This window comes from Ostrea edulis, chromosome 1 (genome assembly GCF_947568905.1).
Source record: "Ostrea edulis chromosome 1, xbOstEdul1.1, whole genome shotgun sequence".
Classification (NCBI taxonomy): domain Eukaryota; kingdom Metazoa; phylum Mollusca; class Bivalvia; order Ostreida; family Ostreidae; genus Ostrea; species Ostrea edulis.
This window is the reverse complement of record NC_079164.1, coordinates 43,793,984-43,820,763: the sequence shown is the minus strand read 5'-3', so window position 1 is coordinate 43,820,763 and position 26,780 is coordinate 43,793,984. Positions and strand designations below refer to the sequence as shown.

At 35.3% G+C, this 26,780-nt stretch overlaps 1 protein-coding gene and 1 long non-coding RNA gene across 3 annotated transcripts; one reads left to right on the top strand and one right to left on the bottom strand.

Moving 5' to 3' along the window:
* Positions 1-11,161: 11,161 nt before the first annotated feature.
* On the bottom strand, positions 11,162-12,448 carry LOC130050334 (uncharacterized). The gene is made up of 2 exons (XR_008798761.1): positions 12,313-12,448; positions 11,162-11,462 (listed from the first exon to the last, which is right to left on the bottom strand). It is a non-coding gene; the product is annotated as an uncharacterized LOC130050334 (long non-coding RNA).
* Positions 12,449-12,482: 34 nt separating this feature from the next.
* Positions 12,483-17,051, top strand: LOC125655230 (uncharacterized). 2 transcript variants are annotated; one of them, XM_048885446.2, is made up of 3 exons: positions 12,483-12,775; positions 16,418-16,578; positions 16,776-17,051. In XM_048885446.2, exons 1-3 carry the CDS (start codon positions 12,744-12,746, stop codon positions 17,021-17,023), a joined length of 441 nt encoding a protein of 146 aa, XP_048741403.1. In that variant the 5' UTR covers positions 12,483-12,743; the 3' UTR covers positions 17,024-17,051. The 2 variants fall into 2 exon arrangements, with proteins under 2 accessions (XP_048741403.1, XP_048741409.1); XM_048885452.2 differs by having other exon boundaries at positions 12,489-12,775; positions 16,779-17,051.
* The last annotated feature ends 9,729 nt before the right edge of the window (positions 17,052-26,780 follow it).

Genomic DNA, 26,780 nt, shown 5'->3' with positions numbered 1-26,780 from the left:
TCAAGCATAAATTATGCATAGAAATGTGTATTGAAATGGGAGGTAATTTGGTTTGTTTACACTTTTTAAGCCAACTGAGAGCTATTCTCAGGGAATGACGGCAGATGCTTATCAATAACCAGGGATGACCCCACTGAACACCCCCCCCCCCCCTAAATTTTGGCTATGAATGGTTAGTTGACACATAACTCTATCATTTGGTCTATAATATTTTGGAAATAACTCTTTTTTTAAAAAGGTGCCAACAAAATAAAACACGTGTTTTACTAAATAAGTCTATATGTAAGCTAACAGTGGTCTATATGAAAATGTTGTTAACTATTACTCATGATATAGTAACAAATATAAAGTATATATGTATGTACATATGTATGTATACAATGTATGTATGTAGTGTTAAAATACAGTTAATTTATCGTAAATGGAAATGGCCGAGTAGTTACGATGGCTAGACTAGCCTATTTGTTGCCATTCTATACATAGGAATCTTTAGGACTAGGCTATTGCGCATGCGCTAATTCTGACCTTCACCTTCTGCATCCAACATGGCGCAAAGTTTGACAGTCTTTTTCGTAAGTAATATTTATCATTTCGTTAGTGGTTTATTTCACTGAAAGTACATTTTTAAACAAACGGATCATAAATGTCCTTTCAAGATGAATATCCTACAACATTTCTGACCTAAACACTGCTTTTAAATGCAGTTTCACATACAGAACAAGCATGAGAATTAGTAGGCCGTAGGTCGGTCAGCTCTAAGTATAAATTGGTGGTATCGATATGTTAAATGTTTCAGGACAATTTAATTTGCATGTTATTTATTCAAATGGTTTATTACAGGCACTCAATCGTCATGTTTTATATTAGCAGGTCAAGCTCAACTATATTACATTGTGTAGAGTGATAAGTAAGTAAATTTTATTTAAATTCGGCACTGTATACAATAGTAACAAATAACATGAGCTCTACAGAGCTTGTAAACCGACTAGCACAGACAAAACAAAATATCACAAGGTAAGCATGCAAAAAACACACACATATATAGCCTACATATATTTCTAGTATGAAACTGTATAGCTAGACAGTATAATAGGAATCAATGGTGATCAACAAAATATTTTTCATAATCTTTATATTTTCAATTTGTTTGACATTTTACTGAATCGTATATCAATGATATTTTCTTGACTGTTTTCAAGATTTTTGTTTCATGAAAGGTGAAGATTGCTACGTTAAATTCATATGTATAATATGGTAACCAGAGAGGTTGGAACAACAATGAGTAGATCTACATGTATACGTTTATATCTGGTGTGTATATTTGTGGAAATTACGATGATTAAAAATTAACTAGCTGAAGTGAAAAAAATATCTGGAATTTGGTAGAATTGAACCGGAGACCCTTAACGCAAAAACAGTTCAGCATACACCACTAGGCTACGCACGTTTTTGTGAAGGACCTACGTGACCTTTTAGCGAGATCTCTTCAGTAGATCAACATGGCTGTCGGATGGCAGAAAATTCAAAACAAGCGAGTTTATCGGTCTGCGTGGCCGACTATAAAGGGTTGGAAGGTGTATAAAATATACAGGTTGGCAATAAAATATGTTTAGAATTAGGGAACGAAAGATAGGTTATTCACCAATGCTGAAAAGTGGTGAAATACATTTCTAACCGTGCGCAGAAAATCTTGCGCCGTAAATTGCACAATATTTCCATTACGGGATCTGTGGCGTCATGGTCAAAGACAAAAAATATAAAACCATAACGCTACAGATATGCAGCTACTTGTGAAGTATTTAAATATGTTTGACCAGTTTCGACCAGAGATGGTCGTCATCAGAACCTACTTGCTACTGGAAACAAATATCACAACGAAAATAATAAAGACAGTCAATGAATTTTTACAAAAGGTCAAACATTTGATAGCTTCCGATATACTGAAATTCAATAAATTGCAGACCAACCAAAAAGAAAAGGTTCTGATGACGACTGTCTGTGGTCGAAACCAGTCAACCAAATAAATTCATAGCTGCATTCTCACGAAGTGTTGGTGATGTGTTTTATGTCTTTAAGTTTTCAACTTTAGATACAGTCCCTATTGAATATCGTGCGGTATCCACACATGGGAATCGTCCGCATTTTTAACCTTAAGGTGTTGGTTACCAGTTTTTCTTTGTTTTGTATTTAAATATGTGTTATAATTTTGTATTATTTATTTTGAGGCATCAGCTACTTAATTCTAGCTGAATAATGTTTTTCCTGAATTGATTGGGACTATGTAAAGTGTTTTAGTAAATATGTTCAGATCAGACAGTTTGTTAATAATCATATTTTTACATTGTAGACTGTTAATAATCATATTTTTACATTGTAGACTATCATGGAAGGAAAAGACCTTACAACTATAAAGAACATCAAAGATGACTGTGTTCTTACATTTCTTGCAATTGTGAAAGCAAGATCACGAGTCAGAGTTTGGAACAGAAACAAATCTACAGGAAAAATTATGACTGGAGTCTTAATGGATACAACTGGAAGCATTGACTTTGTTTGCTGGACAGAAGGAGTTATGAAATTTGAAGGCATTTTAAAAGAAAATATGACATACAAATTTTCTAAAGCAAAGTCAGTATTTGCAAAAGAAAACTATTCTAAAACGAAGCATTGTTGTCAGATTATACTGGGCAAAAATTCTGAGATCACCAATTCATGTTACACCAATTGCCGAGTTGGCTTCAAAAGAAAACCAGCAGAAAGTAACTGTGGTTGGGAAAGTTATTTCCATACCACAAGAAGAGCACTTAGGGTCAAGAGGGGTATATATTGTCAAGGTCAGAATTCAAGACAGTTCAGGAACAATTCAGTTATCATTAATGGGCAATGAGATAAAGAACTGTAACTTTTCCATAAATGACATCCTTCTGCTAGAAAATACTGAACTAAGAATTTATGGAATGCTAAGATGCCTACAAGGGAGCACAGGAATAAGGACCGTAAATCCCTCTGACAGAGATTATACTCAGTATATGCCAGGACCTGACAGCCCAAACATTGATCTGTCCCCTGGAAAGAGTGTTCCTATAGAAAAAACTGTTGTTTCACTCAGAAAAGATGAAGGGCGTCAAAAAATTCATTGCCCTGTGTTGGGAACAATTTTATGACAATGCACGTATGAAAGATGTCCAAAAGTTAGTTGCAGAGCGAGAGTGGTATGTTTATCTAATGGCCTGTACAGATGCAATAAATGTGAATCGGACTATTTTGTAGCTACAACAGGAGTTCGGCTAGTTCTGCACATTTCACAAGAAAAAAACAATGAAAAGATAGTTATGTTTAATGATATGGCTGAACAGTTCACTGAAAAATCTGCAGCTCAGCTCTTAGTTATGGAGGAACTGGAGATTTTGTCTTTGGAAAAAGCTCTAATGTCTAATCAGTATAAGTTTACATTAAGTCCTGCAAAGAGCAACAGTGAATTTCTTTGTGAGTCTTTCATTGTACAAAAAGGACAAGAGTTATTGGAAGAAAAAACAATGAGTAAATCACAGGTATTGAAAGCTTCTGCTCCAGAAAACATCGCAATTCCAAATGTGAGCAAGTTACAGATATCAAAAGTCTCTGCTTCAGAAGACATTGCATTTCCAGATGCATGTAAATCACAGATATCAAAATCCTCTCCTCCAGAAGACATTGCATTTCCAGATGGTGATATACCTTTGGATTTATCCTGTTCACATTCCGAAACATCAGGATTAAATGACAGTAGCGAAACACCCATGAAAGAAGAAACTTACGATAGTGACTTACTTGCAGAAGGTCCATTAGATTTGTCTATGCAACCAGCTAAGAAAAAATACAAATTTGTAAAGAGATTATTTTAAACATTATGCATGCCAATGTTTGATTTTTTTCCTTTGACATTTCAAGTTGTATGTTTTCTAAATTCTCAATTAATGATCATTATTAAATGTGTGATGCACATGCTGTATTCTAAAAGATTTCTTTTTTCAAACTACCTTCTCATGGATTTTAAACTTTTTTGTTTATAAAGAAGGAGTTATAATTTGCAACACTTTGTGTTAGTTTCTTTAGTCAGCATGAAGAAAAGGACAGTTTAGGTACCTTTATATTTGTTTCTCATGAACTTGCTTTGCATGTTTGCTTATTTTTATTTTAACTTACAAAGATATTTATTCTTTAGAGTTACTTTTATTTTTTTAGTGAATATAAATGGATATGTTTCAAGAGTGTAAGAGACATTTAAATCCATTTTAAGATTTGTACGTTCATAAGTTATATTTGTCATTCAAACATAGGTAGATGTTGAGGGAAAAAATGAAAATTTAAAAAAAATTAGGTTGCGTTTAAATCTATTTTAAGATTTGTATGTTCATAAGTTATATTTGTCATTGAAACAGGTAGATGTTGAGGGGGGGGGGGGTAAAAAAGAATTATGTTGCGAGTCTTATTAATTGTGATATTTGTATATCTCAAATGTTGGTTTGTCAGTCATGAAACCATTTGTTGTGTGACCAATGATTGATTGGTTAACAGTTATATGGTTTCACTTTCTTGTCAAAAAGTTAAAGGTCACGGAGTGTATGGCAATACGTATGTCAAATATATTCCAATCAATATTCCTATAGCCCTCTGCTAAACAAGCATAATTCTTTATACTCATGTTGACCATGAGCTGTTCATTTTCAGGGCCAAAGGTAATGAAGTTTATACTAGTCAAGGTCTTCAACAACAAAAAATTGTCATCTGCAGCCCATTGTTATTGTTATCATGATTGCAATTGCTATGAAAAGGTCCTGTTGAATTGACATTAATTAAAGGTCATGACATAACATCTGCAGTTATTTATCATAATACACCTAGGCCACATGAAAGTTCAATATATATAGCTGAATTTAATGTGAATAAGAGCTAGTGTATGTTCAACTTTCTTTGATTGAATGATTCTATGCTGTTTAATGTCCCATTTGAACTTTTTTTTCCACTCATATCAGGATGTCACCGCATGCCACTGAGGGCTTTAAATTAGACCTATACTTGGCTCTCAGGGCCATTGGGCAATTATGGTTTTTTATCGTGCAGATAGGTAATGTGACACAGGAACTCAGTTTTTAAAGTCCCATCCAAAAGACCTGTGACCTTCACATCTAATGCTGGGCGCTTGGTGAAGGAACATTCATTACCTATGTCTATGTTTTAGGTTTGGCGTGGCACGACAAACGAGAATCAAACTCTGGCCTCTTGGTCATAAAGCGAACACTCTAATACCAGGCTACTGTGACTGGTAGCTTTCTTTAAAATGTACACTTTTTGTTGATATTTAATTAGATTATATAAATCCACATTAAAGGTTATGACACAGTCATTTAGTAGTTGCATATATGGCATGGGTTTGAAGCTTTCTTGACAAATAAAAGTAAATAGTTTTGGAAAAAATGATGCACATTAAGGTCAAGACTCTAATTCAGGCAATATGAAATACACAAAATTATCTTTTGCTTCCTGTATTCAGACATTACAGTCATGTAGATGTATATGTGGGTTTCTAATGCGAAAAAGTTCCTGAGTGATGAAATCTATCGCTGCATGATTAAATAACTTTGAACTAAGAGGGCTACTGTGACACTAAGTGTTTGGATGCAATCATGGTTTATGATAAGTTTGAAGTCATTTGTGTAAAGCATGACCAAATTCTTATGACATGTAGTAAAATATTATGGAAAAAAAGGTATTAATAGTGAATTTCAGCTTTTCAGTGTGGTTGTGGGTTATAAGATAATGAAAATCATATCTCTGTGATGAACATTTGTGATGGATAATATGAAGACTTTTGAAAATATGAGGAATTGAAACAAGATGATCATATGACAGTGTGACATCATTAAAAGCAAAACTATGTTTTAGTTGTATCAGATATGATTTGTGTTTTCCTGTGAATACTATTGATTCTTGTTCAGTCAGGCATTGTATTAGTATGTACTGTATTTTCCAGTGAACATTATGTTCAACATCACCATCCACTATAAGATAGAGAAATTCAATTTCATGTTTCATATTTTTTTCACAGATCATGTCATTTTGATCAGAGCTAGGGCAGTTATTTAAAGTATCACCATTAGTTATTGTATATTATAAACCATTTAAAGTAAAGAAAAGTCAGTAAAGAGAAGTCATTGAGTGTTAAAGACCTATATTTAATAGTATGCATTATTTGATAAACATTTAATTAATCATATTAATTCAATTTCTTTCACAGATGCAGCCTTCACGGGAACAAGATTTTCATCACCTTATTTGTACTTTGCGTAGTGCTGCGCAGAATCATTGCAGTGAATTATCATATCTAGTGAATCACATGTCAGCTATATTAGAGATGTATGCAATTCCTAGCCCAGTAACATCATTACCTAGGTTACAATCCATTGATTACAATGCACTTAATTTGAAACCACCTGAATATCTTGTACCAACTAATTGTACTGGAAATGGAAACTGTTTCTTTAATGCTGCATCTATACTTCTCTGTGGAAATGAGAGAATGGCAACTGAACTTCGAGTAAGAACAGCGGTGGCATTAATTCAATTGCAAGAAGAATTTACAAATTCTTCGAATGCTGCTGTCAGAGAATTGGTGCATGAGCAGGCTTTATTATATTCCCCATTTGGAGAAAAAGATCACTCAGTAACCAGAGATATCATAAATGATAATGAAGTTAATATGGTTTTCAGAGATGAATTGTTAACAACTTTAACTGATGGTGCTTGGTCAGGAATGTGGCAGTTTATAGGATTAGCAACAGCTATACAAATACCAATTTTATCAATATACCCACAGTATAATCTGAGACAACAAAGTTTATTCAACAAAATTGTGCAACCTCTTATACATTTAGAGCCAACAATGTTTGTTCTCCCAATTATGTGGACTGGATATATTCAAAACTCACAATTTCATCCAAATCATTTTGTACCTTTAGTGCCAAGACAATTTTGTATGAATGATGCTATAACAGTGAGTGCATTATGTGGCAGCTTGAAAAGTGGTTTCCAAAAATTAAAGGGACAAACAAATTCTAGCAATGGTTCCTTGGAGTCTTCATGTAAGGCACTTTCTGAAAATAAAGACTATGGAGCACACCAAATAGACAATGGAAAGAGTGGTTTTAAAGATTTTCTCAGTTTTACAAGTTCTTACGGACAATTCTGTACAGTATGTGAACAACGATTACTGAATGTAAATCCAAAGATTCTAGATTTAAAAACACTTTGTTCAACATGTTTTAGATATGTGAGTAATGGACAGATGTCACCTTTGGATAAAGTGCACATGTTTCCAGGAGAAATACCGATCTTCCTTCTGAATCTAAATAGAACAGAAATAAAGATAATGCAAGGTGAAGATAACGAACAGTGATCAATCTCATAACTCCTATAAGCAATACAAAATAGATAGTTGGGCAAACACGGACCCCTGGACACACCAGAGGTGGGATGAGGTGCCTAGGAGGAGTAAGGAGATACATCCATACATGAATATGGTTTGCCTTCCTTCAGGAGGACAGTATGGGTTGCAAGGACAGTCTATAAATATTCCTATTCCAATACAAACACTGTGTTTGCAGTTACCAAGAACAAGTGAAAGTTTGCCATATGTAAAGATATTTTCAGCAAAAAAAGACAATTACTGTGAAATTGTAAATATAAGAAATATCAACAAAGCATTGGATTGGTTGAAAGTGAATAATGAATTTTGTTCAGATGTGAGTTTTATTCCCTTGAGTGATGGAATGGAATTAGATTTTGTTGGAAAATCCCAGTTATACTCTTCACCTGGCTCAGAGGGAAATATTGAAATGCAAGAAATTTCTCTTGTTCCTTCTGATTACCAATTTTCAAACAGTCCTGATGAATATCCTGAGTTTAAGATGCCTGTCATGAAAGTAGAACATATCAATATATTTAGCTCACCAAATCTAGAAGAACTGGCATTTCCTCATTTATATCCATTTGGAACTCATGGAATAAGATACGACAGACCACAACAACCTACAATTACTCAATATTTTAAATGTCGTCTACTAAACAAAGATAATAGGTGGTCTTCGTCACCTCAGTATATGTTTTGGGCTTTGTATGTCTTTGAACAACACAAATTACAAGATGCAATATCTACAGCTCTAGGAAAAAAAATGAATGCTACCGTTACTGTAGAGGATGTTAAAAATACAATAAACATTAGCAATAAAACGGACAATTATATGTTCATGAAAAATTTTCCAGGTACTGCAGCATACTGGAAAAGTGAACTTTCAAAACTGATGGCTAAAATTAAAAGTCTTGGTCCACCAACATTTTTCATGTCATTGAGTGCAAATGATCTGATATTCATTGGATTGACAATTTGAGATTCATTAACCCCATGCTGTCCAATGAAGATATTGAGAAAATGTCTTCTGCAGAAAAAATGAAAGTTATAAAAGAAAATCCAATTGCCAGTTCAATATATTTTAATAATCGCTGGGAAGCATTTCTGCGACATTTTCTCCTGGAAAAACCTTATCCACTTGGAATTATTGTGAACTACTTTGCACGAGTAGAATTCCAGGTTCGAGGAAGTCCACATCTTCATATCCTACTTTGGATTGCAGATGCCCCCAACTTTGAGAATGAAATTGAAAGGGACTACATAGTACCATTTATTGACAAATATATTAGTGCCCAAGTACCAGATGAAAGTGATCATAAACTTAAATTCCTGGTGGCATCATTACAAACACATTCTCATACCATGTCATGTCAGCGTTACAAAAAAGTACTATGCAGATTTGATTTTCCAATGCCAATTTCTGATAAAACCAGATTGAAAACAGAACTAGACACTGGATCAAAGTCAAGGTTTTACCTATTGCAAAGATCAGAAAAAGACATATTTGTTAATGCTTACAACAAAGACGTTCTACAAGACTGGAAAGCTAATATGGATTTGCAATTTATTGGTTCAATGTATGCAGTTGCAAAGTATGTCTGTGCTTACATATGTAAGAATGAGCCGTTTGAGTTTCGATAGAAAATAAAAAGCTGTATTCAAAAACTTCCAGAGGACTCTTCTCAACGAAAACTAGTACGCGGGAGAATAGCTTGTAATTTTCGACTAGACTCGATCACTTCCGGTAAACCAATACACGTTCGGGTGAACTATAGTTTTACTTTAGTGACTATAGCTTGCACTTGAACTCCATCAAGGTTAGGTTATCCAAATGTAAACTTATAGCAGCTAGCTAATAAATAAAATAATTACCGAGGCATAACGGTTACAAATGCAGTTGGGAATTTATTCAATAAAATACTTGACATTCGCTTAGGCAATTTTTTTTTTTACTAAACATCGTATAATCAATGAATGTCAGATAGGTTTCACCCAAAAAGCAAGAACTTCTGACCACATGTTTATTCTCAAGACTATTATAGATAAATACTGTAAGACCAAGGATGGAAGAGTATATGCCTGCTTTATTGACTTTCATAAAGCATTTGACACCGTTATTCATTCAGGAATTAAAAGCATGTACTCTTCAAGCAAGTCCTGTATCCGTTTAAGTAATGGTATCACCTATTTTCTCCCTATAAAATAGGTGTCAAACAGGGGGACAACTTAAGTATTTACTAATGATCTTCCAGATTATCTCAATTCATACCCAGAACCTGTGGTCTTAAATTCTCGAGCATTCAATTATTTAATGTACGCTGATGACATAATTCTACTTTCCTCCTTAGCCAATGGTTCACAACAAAAACTAAACATTTTGCAGCGGTGTTGTAATGAGTATTAATTTCTCAAAAACTAAGATCCTAATTTTTAGCAAGGCAGACAGACTCTTGAAAACTAAATTCTATTTGACTGGTATTGAACCAGAATGTGTATCCTACTCCATATACCTTGGGGTTTCATTTTGTTCCTCTGGTTCATTTTCCCTTGCTCAGAAACAACTATATCAAAAAGCCCTGAAAGCATTATTTAAACTAAGAAAAAAGACTTCATTTCACTAAACCCTGATATTAAAACCATTTCTCATATATTTGACCATACCATCAAACCAATATTAATATATTCTTTGGAAATCTGGGGTTATTTCAATCCTTTTCCCAAAAAAAATCCACTATTTCTGGTGGTACTATAGACAAAATTTACTCAAACCAACTTTGTGATAAAATACATCTCAAATTTTACAAATCAGTTCATAAATCTGCAACGAAATTTGGTGTACTGTCGGAGTTGGGAAGATTGACATATTAAAAAGTATGCTAAGTTACTGGTACAGACTTGAAAATCTTGGTCAGTCATTTCCACCATTGTTTGATGCATATCGAGAATCAAATTACTTTTTGAACAAAACAATTCATCATGGTTTGGTTCTATAAACTGTTTCATAACCAATATTAATGGAGTTAAAGACTTGCCCTTTATATGGGCATACCAGTTTAAAAAGGATCTTAAAGATTGTTTATTCAATTACTACATCAAAGAATGGCATTCACGCCTTAAATCAAATTCAGATAAAAGAAAGTTATTTTTCCACTTTTAAACAAAACTTTGATTTTGAAAATTATTTAAGCTCAATTAAAACTTTTGAGCAAAGGAGAAGACTAACACGTTTCCGTACATCAGCTCGTAGACTAAACATTGAAAGGGAATGTTGACAAAGAACCCCTCGACATGAGATATTTTGTCTTAGATGCAACAGTGGATGACGAAAAATATTTTTTATTCTCATGTAGTCATTTATCAGAAGAAAGGGTTATTTTATTCCAAATGATAGACAAATCATGTAAGAGTTTTGTAAAGATGGACAGTGATCAAAAGCTTATCTGGCTAATGACCAATGAAGATGAAAATATCCTCCTCCAAATTAGTAAGATGATTTTAAACAGTGGAATATAATACTGCAAGTATTACATTTCATTGCATTGTGCACATTTTCTTTCTTCTTCATATGTTACACTTGTAAGCTGTCTTGGTTACTGGGAGTACAAGACCAACAGTCTGGTACAACAATTTATTACAAGACTGTTAACAGGCACCGTCCCTTGGTGCCTCCTGTTATGAAGTCAACAAATCATGCTTTCAAAAACAAAATTCATATCGTGCTGTTATTCTCATTTATATAAGTATTCTAACCTTCCTGCCTTAGGCATAAACATTCAGAACAACTGGAGCCTGCATGTACATGTGTATTATACTTGTATACTGCAATCAATAAGATGATTTTGAACAGTGGAATGTGATACTACAAGTATTACATCTCGTTGCATTGTACACATTTTCTTTCTTCTTCTTTGTTTTTACACGTGTAAGCTGTCTTGGTTACTGGGAGTACAAGACCAACAGTCTGGTACAATAATTTATTACCAGACTATTAATAGGCACTGTCCCTTGGTGTCCCCTGTAATAAAGTCAACAAATCATGCTTTCTTTAACACTTCGTACAATTGTTTTCATTTATATAATTGTTCTATTCTAACCTCACTGCTTTACTATAAAGCATTCAGAGCAACTGGATCCTGCATTTACATGTGTTTTATACTTGCATACTGTATTCACTAACCTATAATTATACTGATTTGATTACAATTTTATATGCATTCACGCAACATTATCATTATCCGCTGTCTCTGAAACTGGCACTGTGCTTAGATGTGTGAAGCGGTTGGGTTATTTTATTGTATATATCATGTTGTTAATTAAAATCTTGTCTGCAATCAGTATTTCATATATAATTATAGATGTGTGCAGTGCAGAAGTGTGAACGCTGTCAGTATTAGTACTTCTAAATGATTATTATTTATTTTCATTGTTATAATTAATTGCTTGATTAACCTGTACATGTACATGCCCCCCCCCCCCTCTCGAGGGCCCTTGGTTGGTGAATAAACAATGATACACATGTATATAGCTTATTAATCAGTCAGAAGACTTGATGCGGTTACGGGGGGGGGGGGGGGGGGGCACTTTATGAGGCAGGGGGTCTGGGGCCCGCCTTAAGCCCCCTGAATTTTACAGGGCTTGAAATATGTCTCCTATTTAAGTGATTTGTACTATTTTCTATCATTTTTGATATGGTGAAATTAATAAAAATGACACAAATTTTAAGGGTTTAGGGGGGGAAAAATAAGTTCTCCCAAGAAAGTATTCAAGAAATCGAAAGATTTTATCATTTATTTCTCCGGGAGTGGAAGAAATTATTGCTTTTTTATCGTGTAGTACAGTTTTATAAAGAAGATTCCACGATTTACCTTAAATCCGCCACTGGTTGTAATCATATCAGGATGCCAATACTTTACGAATTCATAATACAAATCAAATGCACCTTTTTATACACAATCTACACTATGGCGTAAATGTTTCCTTAGAGGAGTTATTCACGCTTATTATCTATTTGTATAGAAGGTGCATGCTTATTTATAGGATGATTTTTTTAAAGTGGGTCCTGTTTACATGTGTAACAGGTGAGGTATTTAATTCTCGGCCTTTTAAATTTTACTTCCGCTCAAGAACAGTCGCACTGAGTTTTATTGTGTTTTGTCGCACGCCTTACACCAATGAATATACGTGATTCCGGTCTTCTCTCTGCAGTATTGTTTGTTGTTGATCTCCTTAAATCGTATACAACCTCAATGGAGCACAAGATGACCTGAAACACACCCACTGTCCTTACTCAACGGTGATGGATACTACGACTGATACTGATCCTACAAGGTATGACGCGCATTTGTTTACATTGCGTCTATAGATTAGAATCTCTCTCTCTCTCTCTCTCTCTCTCTCTCTCTCTCTCTCTCGTCCAACTCTAGAATGTAGTCACCAAGTCTATTGATGTACTGCGAAATATCTAGACTAAACTCATGCATGTTTACGATGTCAGTTTTAATTGCGCAGCAGTTTAAATATGATTCTTTTTACATGCACAAGCTCCTAAGAGGCGGATCAAAAATTAAATATCCACAGAGCGATAGCGGTACTTTTCTTAGTATGTAGTAAATGATGTAGTACATGATGATCCCCATTTATAAATATTTACCTTCAAAGACATTTTTTATTAGAATCATTCCCTTCAAACTCCTGTGTTCACTTTTACGCGAGGAACACTTGGCCTCCGTGGCCAAGTGGTTGCGGAGGCCAAGTGGTTAGAGCATTGCGCTCAAAATCACACGGCCTCTCACCTCTGGTCGGCGCGGGTTCGAATCCCACACGCGCCGGTAAGTGAGAAAGATTTCCAGTTTACTTTCGGAAGGTCGGTGCATTGTATCGGGGTTCTCTCTTCCACCAATAAAAAACTGGGCGCCACCAGATAACTGAAAAAATTATTGAGCGTGGCGGAAAAACAGCAAAAAGCAAACGACGAATGTTGCTAAAGCGGGGACTAAAAAACGGAAAGAAATTTAAGAATTAGATTGGTTGTATGTTGTTTAACGTCCCACTCAATAATTTTTCACTCATATGGAGACATCACCATTGCATTGCCGGTGAAGAGCTGCAAAATTAATTTAGGCCTAAGCTCGGGGCTTACAGCCATTGAGCAGGGAGGGTTCTTTATCGTGTCATACCTGCTGTGACACAGGGTATCGATTTTTGCGTTTTCATCCGAAGGACCGTCCCATTTAGTCGTCTCTTTCGACAGGCAAGGGATGGCAATGATTCATGAATGACATTTTCTGCTGATTTGACGGGTTTATTGCTTCATATTCACTTTGAATCTTATTAAGTTATATGTATTCAATCACAAATATGTTAAATATTTGTTCTTTTATTTTTCAATTTATTTACCGTCAGTTACAGTTTGTATTACTTTAAGAAAACCAAAAAAAAAAAAAAAAAATGTTCAATTTCCTTCTCTAGGTGCAATATCACAAGAATAGTGTTTTGATAAATTTTTAAGATATTTTGTTCTCTGGTCAGAGTTAGACCCCTTTCTATATTTTTGGTATCAGAGTTCGGGCTCAAAACGGGCTTAGTCCATGTGCTCTCAATGTATTCATTCTCGACGTGCGACGTCAACATTCGTGCGAAAGAACGGTTAATGTCTGTGCTGGGGGCATTCACATCCTCCAAAACAAAACATACACAAGCATACATGTAGGTAGGAAATTTTATAATTATTTTCAAAAGCGGATTAATTGTCAATTTTTCGAAAGATTGATATATTGGATAAGGACGCTGTCATAATGACAAAAACGATCTCCAAACCGTTTCGTTTTAATATCATGATTTGGTTGATAACCAAGCCCAAAAATTACAAGGATATGTGGAAATGAGTGGGAATTTATTGTTTTTAATTTCAACGACTTTGTATTTGTTTTCAGATTTTGTTTTCGCAAATTCTAGTATTGATTAATTAGCAATTAAATAGACAGCAAAATTGTAATTGATATTATACCAAATACTTCGACAAAATACACATTAGTGGGCGCTGATTATTATTTTTCTTTCTTTCTTCAAAAATCAAACTCAGTATGGGCAATGGGAAATTCTTGGTGAGTGCAATATCTTTTATTCGGACTGACGAAGTTGACAGGATGTATAAATAGTATAATACTATTTCATTCAAATAGTATAAATTGAAATATAAACACGAACTTTTAAACAAGGATTTACGCTGTTGTTGTATTTCTATCAACGCATCGTGAGTTACATTTGGAGCCCCCAGTGAGGATCGAACTCACGACCCCTGGTTTACAAAATTTTCACACGGCTACATTTTCATCTATCATTCCATAATTCTGGTGATATATAGATCTCCCATGACTTGTGGTTGGATATGATTATTATCCAACGAGTTGTCTGTTTTCTATCGCCAAGCCTTGGGGACAACTCGTTGGATAATAATCATATCCAACCACAAACCATGGGAGAATCTTTTTATCACATATTTTTTTATGCAAACAGACTATTGAATTTTAGAAATTCTCATTTGTTTACCTCGACCCGAACTGCACTCGCAACGTTGACATTACGCCGCTACAAATAGTTCGATGGGAAATATAAATAAAATGGAACATTGACTCATTAGGGGATTCTAATCCATTTTGTTCTCAATCTATATATAAATATCTAACAATGGATGACTCAAAAATGGGACACCGGTTGTAAACAAAGCTCAAAATCACCTTAGTTCCAAGAAACAGATCGAATCTCCCTATCCAAAGGGAGTTTAACATCTAAAAAAAAAAAAAAAAAAAAAAAAAAAGTCCAACGTAGTCCAATCCTTTCATATTTGATTTAATGAGTTTTATAGACGAAAATGATTCGAGCTGTCTGCACTGTCGCCGATCACGCACGGGAAAAGATAACTCCTGCAATGAAACTAACGCCCAGCTTTCGGAAACTCTCGGGAGTGTTTATATATAGAACAAAAAACTCAGATTTTTTTTTTTTTTTTTTGCGCACATGACGGTAAACGGAATTTTTTTTTTTTTTTTTTTTTGGTTGGTAATATTTTATTTCAGCCTGGTTTTAAATGCAGTGTACAACACTCCGGTCTATAAAACTCATTAAAATAAATATGAAAGGATTGAACTACGTTAGTAAATTTGGCCTCGCCCTGGAGTCAGAACCTCTACCCCAGGGATCCTGAAATTTACAATTTTGGTAGAGGACTTAACCTGACTATGCATTTAGTTTTCCTTACAGATGTGCAGTCGAAGAAAATATTTATTAAAAGTCAATTTATGGCAGTTTTAGCCCCGTCCTATTATCCCGGGGGTGCAGGAGTAATGAAATTTACAATTAATGTCCCCCTTGTCTTAAAGATGATTCAAAACAAATCTGAAAAGAATTGAAATGGTAGCAAGAAGTTAAAAAAAATTCATTGTTATCGCACGCCGATATGTTACCTGAAAGACTCAGGCGCCAATCCATCCTTTCCTTCTCATGAGGTTGAAAGGCGCCGTCTAATCTAAATATAAGCTATAGACTTTCATGCAAGTCAAATCTTATTTATAGCACCCAATTTTACAAATTCCTACCGGGAAAAATTCCAAAGAAAAATGAAATACACTTAGAATTTTATTCAACATCCTTCATGATTGTTTTTCCATATATATTTTTAATTTTTCTGGAGGATTTTTTTTTTCAAAGAGAGATAAAATATCAAAATTCTATAGGGTTTTAATTCCCGTAAGATTTTATCAAAATGGGAAATTTTCCATTTAGAATATTTCCCTCAGTGGCGAATAGCTAATCTGTCAAGTTATTGTCACGTTTGACAGAGGAGGGTCTAAAGATGTTGGTCTATAGACTCTGTTCAATGTCACTTTTAAGAAATTGGTACCATATTGCAATAGATGTATAAACGAAGAGCTGTGTTATTACACTATGAGGAACTATTTTTTTGTGTTTCAGTGGTGGAGTGATTGGTGTAGCGGTGTCCGCTTTTGTTGTTTTTGTTGTAATGGTCATTATTATGCTTTGTTGCTCCTGCAACCGAGGAATGTTGAGATCATATGCGTACAGTGTAGGTATATTGCGCCACAACCCACGGACCCAGCAGACGACTGCCACATGTAAGAGTGCATATTCTAATACTCTCCATTTAAAATATAACATTTTAACACAAAGAAACGCAAGTGTCAATTATGCGGGGCCAATATCTTAAAGAAACAAAAACTATGTACAGACCAAATGCCTCCTCCCCCATAGTATTGAAAACAGTCATTTGATGAATCCATATTAAAAGAATTGTACTATTCAAATTTTACAGCAGATGATACAACCTCAAGAATTACCTACCCTGCTCAACCCCATCCACAGGATGGGACATGCGATGATGCGTTTCAGTATGGAGTGGGAGATTCGGAAAACCAGAAATATGAACACTCAAGTGGGCCATCATACGACGTACCAGCCCCATCGTATGAATCGATCTTTGGTCCAAATGAAGTTATTATTCCTTCATGTCCGCCAGAAGAAATTTCGAACAGGACAGTCCCTTCATCATATAAGACGTGATAAAACAATTAAAAATCTATGAGAAAAAGAATTGGATTTTATGCGAGTAAGCAAAACATGTATGAAAAGGTGAATATAACGAACAGTGATTAATTTCATAACCCTTATAAAAATACATAATTAAGAGCAGGGCAAACACTGACCCCGGGTCACACCAGAGGTAGGATCAGATACCCAGGAGGAGTAAGCATCCCCTGTCGACCGGTCACATACGCTGTGAGCCCTATATCGTGATCCGCTAAATTGACATGAAACATGTCAGACAGCATTTTACCCAATAACAGGTTGAATTTAGTAGATTAGATCGTTATATCGATCATAAAATTTACGAAATGCTGCCTTTAAACGAGACTGTTGAAACCCCTGTAACATCAATTAATTTTTCAGTAGCCTACCTCGATTTAGAAACTGACAATATGCAGAACAATCTCTTGCCTATTAACATAAACACCATATGAAGGTGTGATAATACACACACTTATACACTTATACTTTCAGTCGAGTCGCAGACCAGTCAGACGAAAAATTTGTTCATACAAATGTCTCGAACCTCAACTTGTCATTAAGCAAATGATGGATCCACGGTTTACATTGTCTTTTCTTTTCAGATGACTTGGTTGGGTCAGGAATTTCGGGGGGGAAACAACAACTTTTTTCACATTACCCTTCACATTAGTTTAACTAACTGCTTGACAGGAAGGCATCAACCTATTTATTCGAAAAATCTACCACATCTTTCTCATCAATACCGAAACAGACGGGTGTGAGGTCAAATTATTGATTTTTGTCTTGAATACAAAAGAGTTCCACATCATGGCAGCCTCAGTAGCTGGTGGCAATTTCAATTTTTAATGTTTTCAAATTAGTACTGACGCTTATCTAGGCCGTATATCAACAGAATAGTATGAAACATTTTTATCAAATAATTAATCCTATCATTTATCATGTAATATTTTTGGGGTTGCCTTTCCCTTTAATATAGTATGCATTTAATATATTTGAAAATTACTTAAATCTTTTGGTAGGTGCAATAAATTTATGCACAAGTTCAAAAAGATCATAGTTGTGATAATGATATATAATGTTGATTACTACACGTTTAGAAAAAACGGGGTGGGTGGGAGAATGTCCCTGTATCCTCCACACTGATCATTCACTCTACAATCTATATATTGTGAATGCGGGGATTGAATTTATTCCAGGTTAAATGCGAAGAATTTGAAGTAGACAACAAAGAACTTACAAAAGGGAATGAAATACTAAAATCTTGCAAAGTTAATTTCCGGAAGGAACTTCTCAACAAAATATTTCAAGATGACAAAAATATCAAGCATTGTCTAGGGTTACTCTCTCTCAGATTTCTTAATTCTTTTTACAATTCCTTGCAGTATTCTATGACAAGGTTTCATTTTGGAAAGGGGCTGGGAGGTCAGGATCCAAAAAATGACAAAAAAGAGCAACAGAAACTAGGTAGACAGAGAAAACTATCTATGAAAGAGGACTTTGTGATAGTGATGTCGACATTAAGACTGTAATTAGATAATTCAACTATTACTGTGCTATTTGGTGTTTCTGTTGGGTATGTTTCAACCCTCTTTAGCATCTGGATAATTTTAGCTCCAATTCTAGACACTGTAATTAAGTGGCCAGCAAGTGAAAAGGTCAGAAAACACATGTCAGTGACATTTAACCCCAGGTATCCCAAAACAACACCAATAATTTACTGTACAGAAGTCTTCATTCAAAAACTGTTCAGCGCAAGCAAGCACGTGGAGTAATTACAAATCTCATAACATCCTTAAAGCTCTGGTTGCTATCCAACCCAATGGGGCGTTTACTTTTGTATCCAACTTCTGGAGTGGCAATGTCAGTGACAGAAAATTACAATTGAGAGCAAGTATCTGAATCACATTTCTCCAGGGGATGAGGTGATGGCTGACAGGGGATTCCAGATACGAGACCTTCTTACTCTAAAAGGTGCATACTTGAACATCCACCTTTTCCTCATGAAAAAAGAAATGGCAAAGGAAGAGTGCCAACTTCAAAGCAAATTCTTCAGACTCGCAAGATTGCTTCCCTTCGGATCCATGTGGAGCGATATATCAGAAGACTAGAATCTTTCAAAATGTTTGGAGGGATTCTACCCCTGAACATGAAAAATTTGTCATCTGCAATGTTGCGAGTAGCAGCAGCTTTTTGTAACGTTCTGCCACCTTTGTCAAAGAAATTTAAATAGAACTTTATCATGTGACACTACTGGTATATTAAAACAATAATAGCTATAAATCTCAAAATTATAATTTGTTGTAAAAATGTATTAGAAGCTATGGCTAGTCTATACTTGGATTTTTCAACACCTGAATATAGACTTAACTCTATGATTATGGATGTTGCCTACCACAGGCTCTATAAACCAGCACGGACCATGGATGATATTCCTTCCAAATCATGCCGTCAGTTCCTTAAGCTCAAATTTACAAACAAAGGAATAGATGCCGTCAACATAAGCAACATTCTTCGTCATAAAAGGGTTCAGTCGTGTATTCCAACTTATTTCAAGTTCAAGTCTACACCCTGTATTTCTTACAGCTATACTTCTATTATTGCATCCAAACTTTTTAATTATAAACAAACTTTGCAGTGCTTAGATATAGACCATCTTATACGTAATCCACCAACATGTTCTTGTTCTTCATCTTCTATCAACTACAGTCCAGCTGGACATGTCATTACTGGTGATGTTGATATAGTTGAAAATGAGGACCTCAAATCACTTATTCTTAAAGGTCCTAAATACAGAGAACCTCGGTCTTTTAATTGGCGACAGAACTTCATCTCTATTATGAGTTCTGTCGAAGATTATGCCAGACGATGGGCTAAATATGAAAAAGAAGAACTTGATACATTGTCAGAATGGGTTAAAAGCATAAGAGGGATATTAAAATCCCGCATTAGACACATGAAAACCAAAGTACGTACCATCTATCCTTCTGTGTTTAGTAAACCAGAAGTGATAAAAGAATTAGATAGGTTACATGAGGAATATGTTTTGGTTCCAGCTGACAAAGCTAGTAACAACATTGTCTTTGTTTGTAAGGCTCATTATTACAACTGTATTTTAAACGAACTTGGCATTAATTCCACTTTTGGTAATCATACTTATACTCCAACTGCCCTTTCAAAAGACGAAATTCTTCAAAATCATGCTTCAGTTTTAGACACATTTAATATTCCAGTCAATGGGTCGAATGAATATGAGTTACCGTACCTATACTGGATTCTTAAACTACATAAAAACCCTTACAAACAAAGATACATTGCTGGATCCAGTAAGTGCTCTACCAAGCCCCTATCTTTGCTCCTCACGAAAATGTTAACAGCTGTGAAGGAGAAACTTCAAACTTACTGTGCGACTACATATGCCAGAAGTGGTGTTAATCAAATGTGGATTCTAAAAAATTCTAAAGAACTTTTAGTAAACTTGAAATCACAGAATTTTTCCCAAATCAATAGCATTAAAACCTATGACTTTTCAACACTATACACGACCATTCCTCACGATAAATTAAAGACTAGACTTTTTGACATCATAGACAGTTGCTTCTTCAACAAAAACGGAAAACGGAAATATTCATATCTAGTGATCAGTCATTCAAAAACTTACTTTGTTAAACACCACTCTGATTCCACGCACAAGTACTCTGAAGTTGAAATAAAAAATATGCTAGAGTTCCTCATTGACAATATCTTCGTGGTTTTTGGTGATCAGGTCTTCCAACAGTCTGTTGGAATTCCCATGGGCACGAATTGTGCTCCTTTGTTAGCTGACCTGTTTTTATATTCATATGAAGCAGAATTTATTCAAAAACTTCTACGTGAGAAGAAAAAATCTCTCGCTGTGACCTTCAATTCGACTTTTAGATATATCGATGACGTTTTGTCTATTAACAATGATAGCTTTCATTCATATGTCGATTTGATATATCCCTGTGAGCTCGAAATAAAGGACACCACAGAGTCGTCCACTTCTGCTTCATACTTAGATATTTTATTGAAAGTAGACATTAACGGCAAACTAACAACTCAACTGTATGACAAACGGGATGATTTCAGCTTCTCCATCGTCAACTTCCCACATTTATGTAGCAATATTCCATTATCACCTGCATATGGTGTTTATATATCTCAACTAATTCGATATGCAAGAGCTTGTTCTGGGTATAGTCAGTTTTTAAATCGAGGTAAGCTACTGACAAACAAGTTGATAGTACAGGGATTTCAACAGTCTCGATTGAAGTCAGCATTTCGCAAATTCTATGGTCGTTATAACGATCTAGTTCGTCAATACAACCTCGCATTGGGTCAAATGCTGTCTGACGTGTTTCATACCGATTGTTAAGCCGTTCTTGGCACACTGATTTTGACTGCGGATAACTCCGTTTACCTGATCAGGATATGGGGCTCACGGCGGGTGTGACCGGTCAACAGGGGATGCTTACTCCTCCTAGGCACCTGATCCCACCTCTGGTGTGTCCAGGGGTCCGTGTTTGCCCAACTATCTATTTTGTATTGCTTGTAGGAGTTATGAGATTGATCACTGTTCGTTATCTTCACCTTGCATCAATAGAAACTATGTCTGTAATATTTACATCTTGTATTATTCTTGGTAATATTTAAATTACGTTTTAAGATTTAGTCAAAATAAAGATCCTGGTTCTATTGAATGTGCAACTTTAACATAAAAACAAAAAATTTGTATGGGAAGACAATAAAGTAATTAAAACTCTTCAGATTGTCTGACAGTGATTCCCAATCTGCACTTGAATAATTAACTCTTTCACCATGGATATCTTTCTTTGTATACAAGACAAAATCACAAAATGAAAAATTTCCTATTGCCATTTGACCAAGCATCTAGACATAATATGGAGAGGATAGATTTTTTTCAATTCATATTTGCAACCAACTAAAATACAAGATGAATTTTTTGACATAGCAACCTGAGAAATCTCATTCTGTAAAATGAATGGATATTTTACTTCCAACAGTCCTTTTCCACAACATTTACATTCTGTAACACCATCTGGGGAAGCTGCAAGGTAAGGAAAGTTCTTGTACACAAGGATAGCTGTCTCAGAACACTGAAATGAAGGATGCCGACTAGACATGTACACAATGTACTTTCCTCTGGCAACAGGTTCTTGTGACTTCCCATATTCATCGGACTTCGAAGTAAATTGGTATTTTTCCCTAGATACTCTTGCCAATGTAATTTTCTGTGCTGTTGTCTCTGTAATAAAATGTACTGTAAAAGTATGATGCAGTTAGTCTACCTTTCCTTTGATACTGCCACATCAGGTTATTTGATTGGCCTCGCGTTAGTTCCCTAACTTGATTTATGTACGAATCTTCAATGCTGAGATTATCTTGCCCATGTTTGGCGAAAAGTTCAATAATGTTAAGAGGAGTATCTTCAACCAAGATTGACACATCGCTTTCAGACATGGAATATAATGCCACTGCAGCTGTCTGGCTTCGCTTCAGGACTTTAATGGTACCTTTCTCTATTGCCCTTTGATCCAGTGTCGTCGAGTTCAGGGGTAAGTAGTCAGTATCCTCAGATGGGCATGTCTTATCAGGTAGATTCATATCAGACCTGCAATTGAATAAGGTCTAATATAAGTAAAAACTGAAACAACGTGCATTGTAAATTTCAATTTCATTTATTATTCTAAATGTTGACATACACTTTTAATATTGTTCTCTATCGTAAACGTGATTTTGTCTTCAATTTTTAGAGGTGTGGGGTTCCATCCAGAATTTTGAAAATACTAGATTTATGATAGCCCCTTTTCAAAACTCCACATTGTTTGATTGATGTTTTCCGCCACACTCAACAATTTTTCAGTTATCTGGGGGCGCCCAGTCTTTACTGGTGGAAGAGAGAACCCAAATACAATGTACCTGGGAAAAGACCACCGACCTTCCGAAAGTAAACTGGGAAACTTTCTCACTTACCGCCTCGAGCAGGATTCGAACATGCGCCAACCAGAGGTGAGAGTCCGTGTGATTATGAGTGCGATGCTCTTTTTTTCTCTCTTCTTTGAGCGCGATGCTCTAACCACTCGGCCATGGAGGCCCCAAATTGAACATTGAAGATAAATAACATCTAATTAAATTGAAACGACAAGACCTAACTTTAGTCAGACTGACTAAATGGCAATATTTTTTTTTACCTGGTATCCAAGTCATTAACAGCTATTGGCCTGCAAACATTTCTAGGTTTGTCCAAATATGCTGCAGTATCGGTCACTCCTATGGTACTTCTGTCTTCCATGGATATAACATGATCGATAATGCCAAATAGTAGGGCAACGACATGTTTGCACGATCCATCTCCCCTCTTTAAGATTATAAATAGTTTTATTTGTACCTGAAACATATTGATTTCATATTTCACCCTCAATATCGGACTGGAGTTAAAGACAGAAAAATACTCAGCGCAGTAACAATTAATAGTGTTCATTTCTGATGAAATACACATGTACCATTGTATGTATATGTTAATTAACTTACGCAACACATGTACATTCAGTTGAAAAAAATGTGCCCTGAATTCTCAACAAGAATCCATGGGGAATAAGGTTCACTGGACTGCCTTGTTTCAGGAACACACTTTCCCTTGATGAAACACAGATTATTTCCTGAAATAATAAGTGGAATTTTTAAGTTTTAGGATTTTTCACATACATAATAACATAAGTATTGGGGCATAAAATTAAAATGTTCACAAGTTCTTTGCACACTGACTGAAATTTGACCCAACTGGTAGAGTAAAGTTTGGAAATCTGGGGATTAACAGTAGTTTATGTTAATTCATTTTCTTTGATCCACATATATCAGTTGTTATTTGTCCTAACTTTGTCTTTGATTTTGTGGCTGACTGATTCAATTTACATTGTGGAAATCTGTTTTGGATTTGATTTGATTTTTTGCTGTTTTCCGGCACACTCAACAATGTTTTAGTTATCTGGTTGCTCCCAGGTTTTATTAGTGGAAGAGAGAACCCAGATACAATGTACCTGGCAGAGACCACCGACCTTCCGAAAGTAATATAGGGTTATTGAACTTATATTGGTGAATATTGGCACGAGTTGGCTGTTAAAATGCACGACCTTGCGAGTGCATTTTGACAGCCAACGAGTGCCAATATTCACCTATACAAGTTCAATAACCCTTTTATTATATAGCTAAAGTATTTAGTTGTTAAATTATATCCCTTTTCACTCAAACTACTCCAAAATAAACGAGAATTCATCAATATTGGCATCTAAGGTGAAGGTGTGCAATAACAGCATGCATTTCTTAACTGTTCAATATTTAACCCGTCGTTAATGCATAAAGCAAACTGATTTTGTAAATGGGGACATCATAATTTATGTACAGTAAAACATTTTGCTTAATTAAATATCAAATACCGGCTCTATTAGATTCGAAGGACCGTCGTCTGCCATTTTGGCTTGTTTACGTCGTTACGATAACGTCAATATTGAACGCTCATACTCGGAATGTTTCGGGCGCATACAATTTCCGCAATACAAAGTTAGCGTTCAATAAATTATCAGGATATTGAACGCTAACATTCTCTAGATTTTACGCAGATTTTATAATAGACTATTTAGTAGCTATATAATAAACTGGGAAATTTTCTCACTTACCGGCGCGAGCGGGATTCAAACCCGCGCCGACCAGAGGTGAGAGGCCGTGTGATTTTGAGCGCGATGCTCTAACCGGGCCCTCTGTTTTGGATGGTTAGATATTGAATCATGCAACATTTCAATAATGTAACTTGATTACTCGTTTAAAGTCAGCATTTCGCAAATTATATGGTCATTATAACGATATAGTTTGCCAATACAACCTATCATTGGGTCAAATGCTGTCTGACGTGTTTCATACCGATTGTTAGACCGTTCTTGGCACACTGATGTTGACTACAGCTAATCCGTTTACCTGATCAAGATATAGGGCTCACGTCGGGTGTGACCGGTCGACAGGGGATACTTACTCCTCCTAGGCACCTGATCCCACCTCTGGAGTGTCCAGGGGTCCGTGTTTGCCCAATTATCTATTTTGTATTGCTTATGGGAGTTATGAGATTGATCACTGTTCGTTATCTTCACCTTTCATTATGGTACATCTAAATAAATAACGACTCTGTACTGACCAGTCCAGCTGGTCAGACAAAATCCTGTGTAATGGTTAGGAGTTTACCAGTGCTACACTTGGCTATTAGCAAAATCTCTTTAGAACTTGTGAGCACTGCTGGATTTGGGATAAATTCTCAACTTGATTATGGTTTGTATCAGAAATATTAATTCCACATTTTCTTCTGTTATATTTGGTTCCATGACATACTCCGGGAACTGACAGGTAGATAAGTAATTTCCACATTTTCTTCTTAACATTAATAAGATCTTGGTTCAATCACAGTATCAAAGCAGTCCAGCTGGTTTAGGTCCTGTTCAAATGAAATGACAGACAAAAATTCATGTACAGTTGTAATGTCTTTTAACAAATGACCAACATGCAAAATTAAGTTTTCCACATATCTGTCAGTATAGAATAAAGTAAGCTTGTAATTAATTCACATTTCAAACACAAAATATATTTATACATTAATCAATAGTATAATTACATGTACATCTAAGGAGCAAGTCGTTTGCCCTTTGAAAGAAAATTAACTCACACCACGTAATTTTACAGCTCATTGATTTATTAAAGCTCTCTAAATTTGATTCCATATATACATGTACATGCATTAATCATCAGGTAGTAGTCCATGGGTCGCTGTTAAATTTATGAAGACAGTATTTTATACGTACATGTAATTTTAAGATTATAAGTAAGGGATACAAGACTCCGATGGTCTATTATGTCAGATACGGTACTGGCACGAGCCGCGTAGCGGCGAGTGATCAGTCCCGTATCTGACACAATAGACCATCGGAGTCTTGTATCTTACTTAAAACATTGTTCTATCTAAAAACAAATGCATTTGAACGCACCAAAAAAAAAAAAACACGTACAAATATACATTGGTATAGACAAATATATTTACACCTTTCGTTTCTGATTTGTTTTTAATATTTGATATATTAGGAATTCATAAACTTTAATGGCACACGAGGTCAAATCTTGTCTTTAATTCACAAAAAAACTGTTAGCTCATCATTTCAATTGTCATAATACGGTACTCCTCAAAAAGGGTTTTGTTCTTCATGGAAAGCGATTCGAATGCTTCTATTGTCTGAAGACTGTACTCAACAAAACTGGTTTTCTTTTTTGGGTGAATGAGGGTACGTAAAGGGTGTTCGGAAAGAATCTTTTAGATAAAACAAAACATTGATTTCCCCCGTTCCTTTCTGGAAACCCTAATAATATGATACTGACACGTAGGCCTATAACTGGTATAAAAACAGAAGCCGCAGTCCTCCTTTAGCATTCAGTCCGGGTGCCTTGAAGAAATGGATTCAGATGATTGTAAAGTACATGAGTTTGCGGTAAGATTATTCATTATTTCTACAAATTCTCCTAAATATATTAACAATCTTTTTCACAGTGTTTATTTTGTTTAATTTTTGTTGGATACAAATTTCTTTTCAATCATTTGTAGCCCCAGTAGTGGAAAATGCAATGCATTATAGCTCAGACCAAAAATCGCTCCTTAGGGGAATGTATGGTACGACGACGTCCC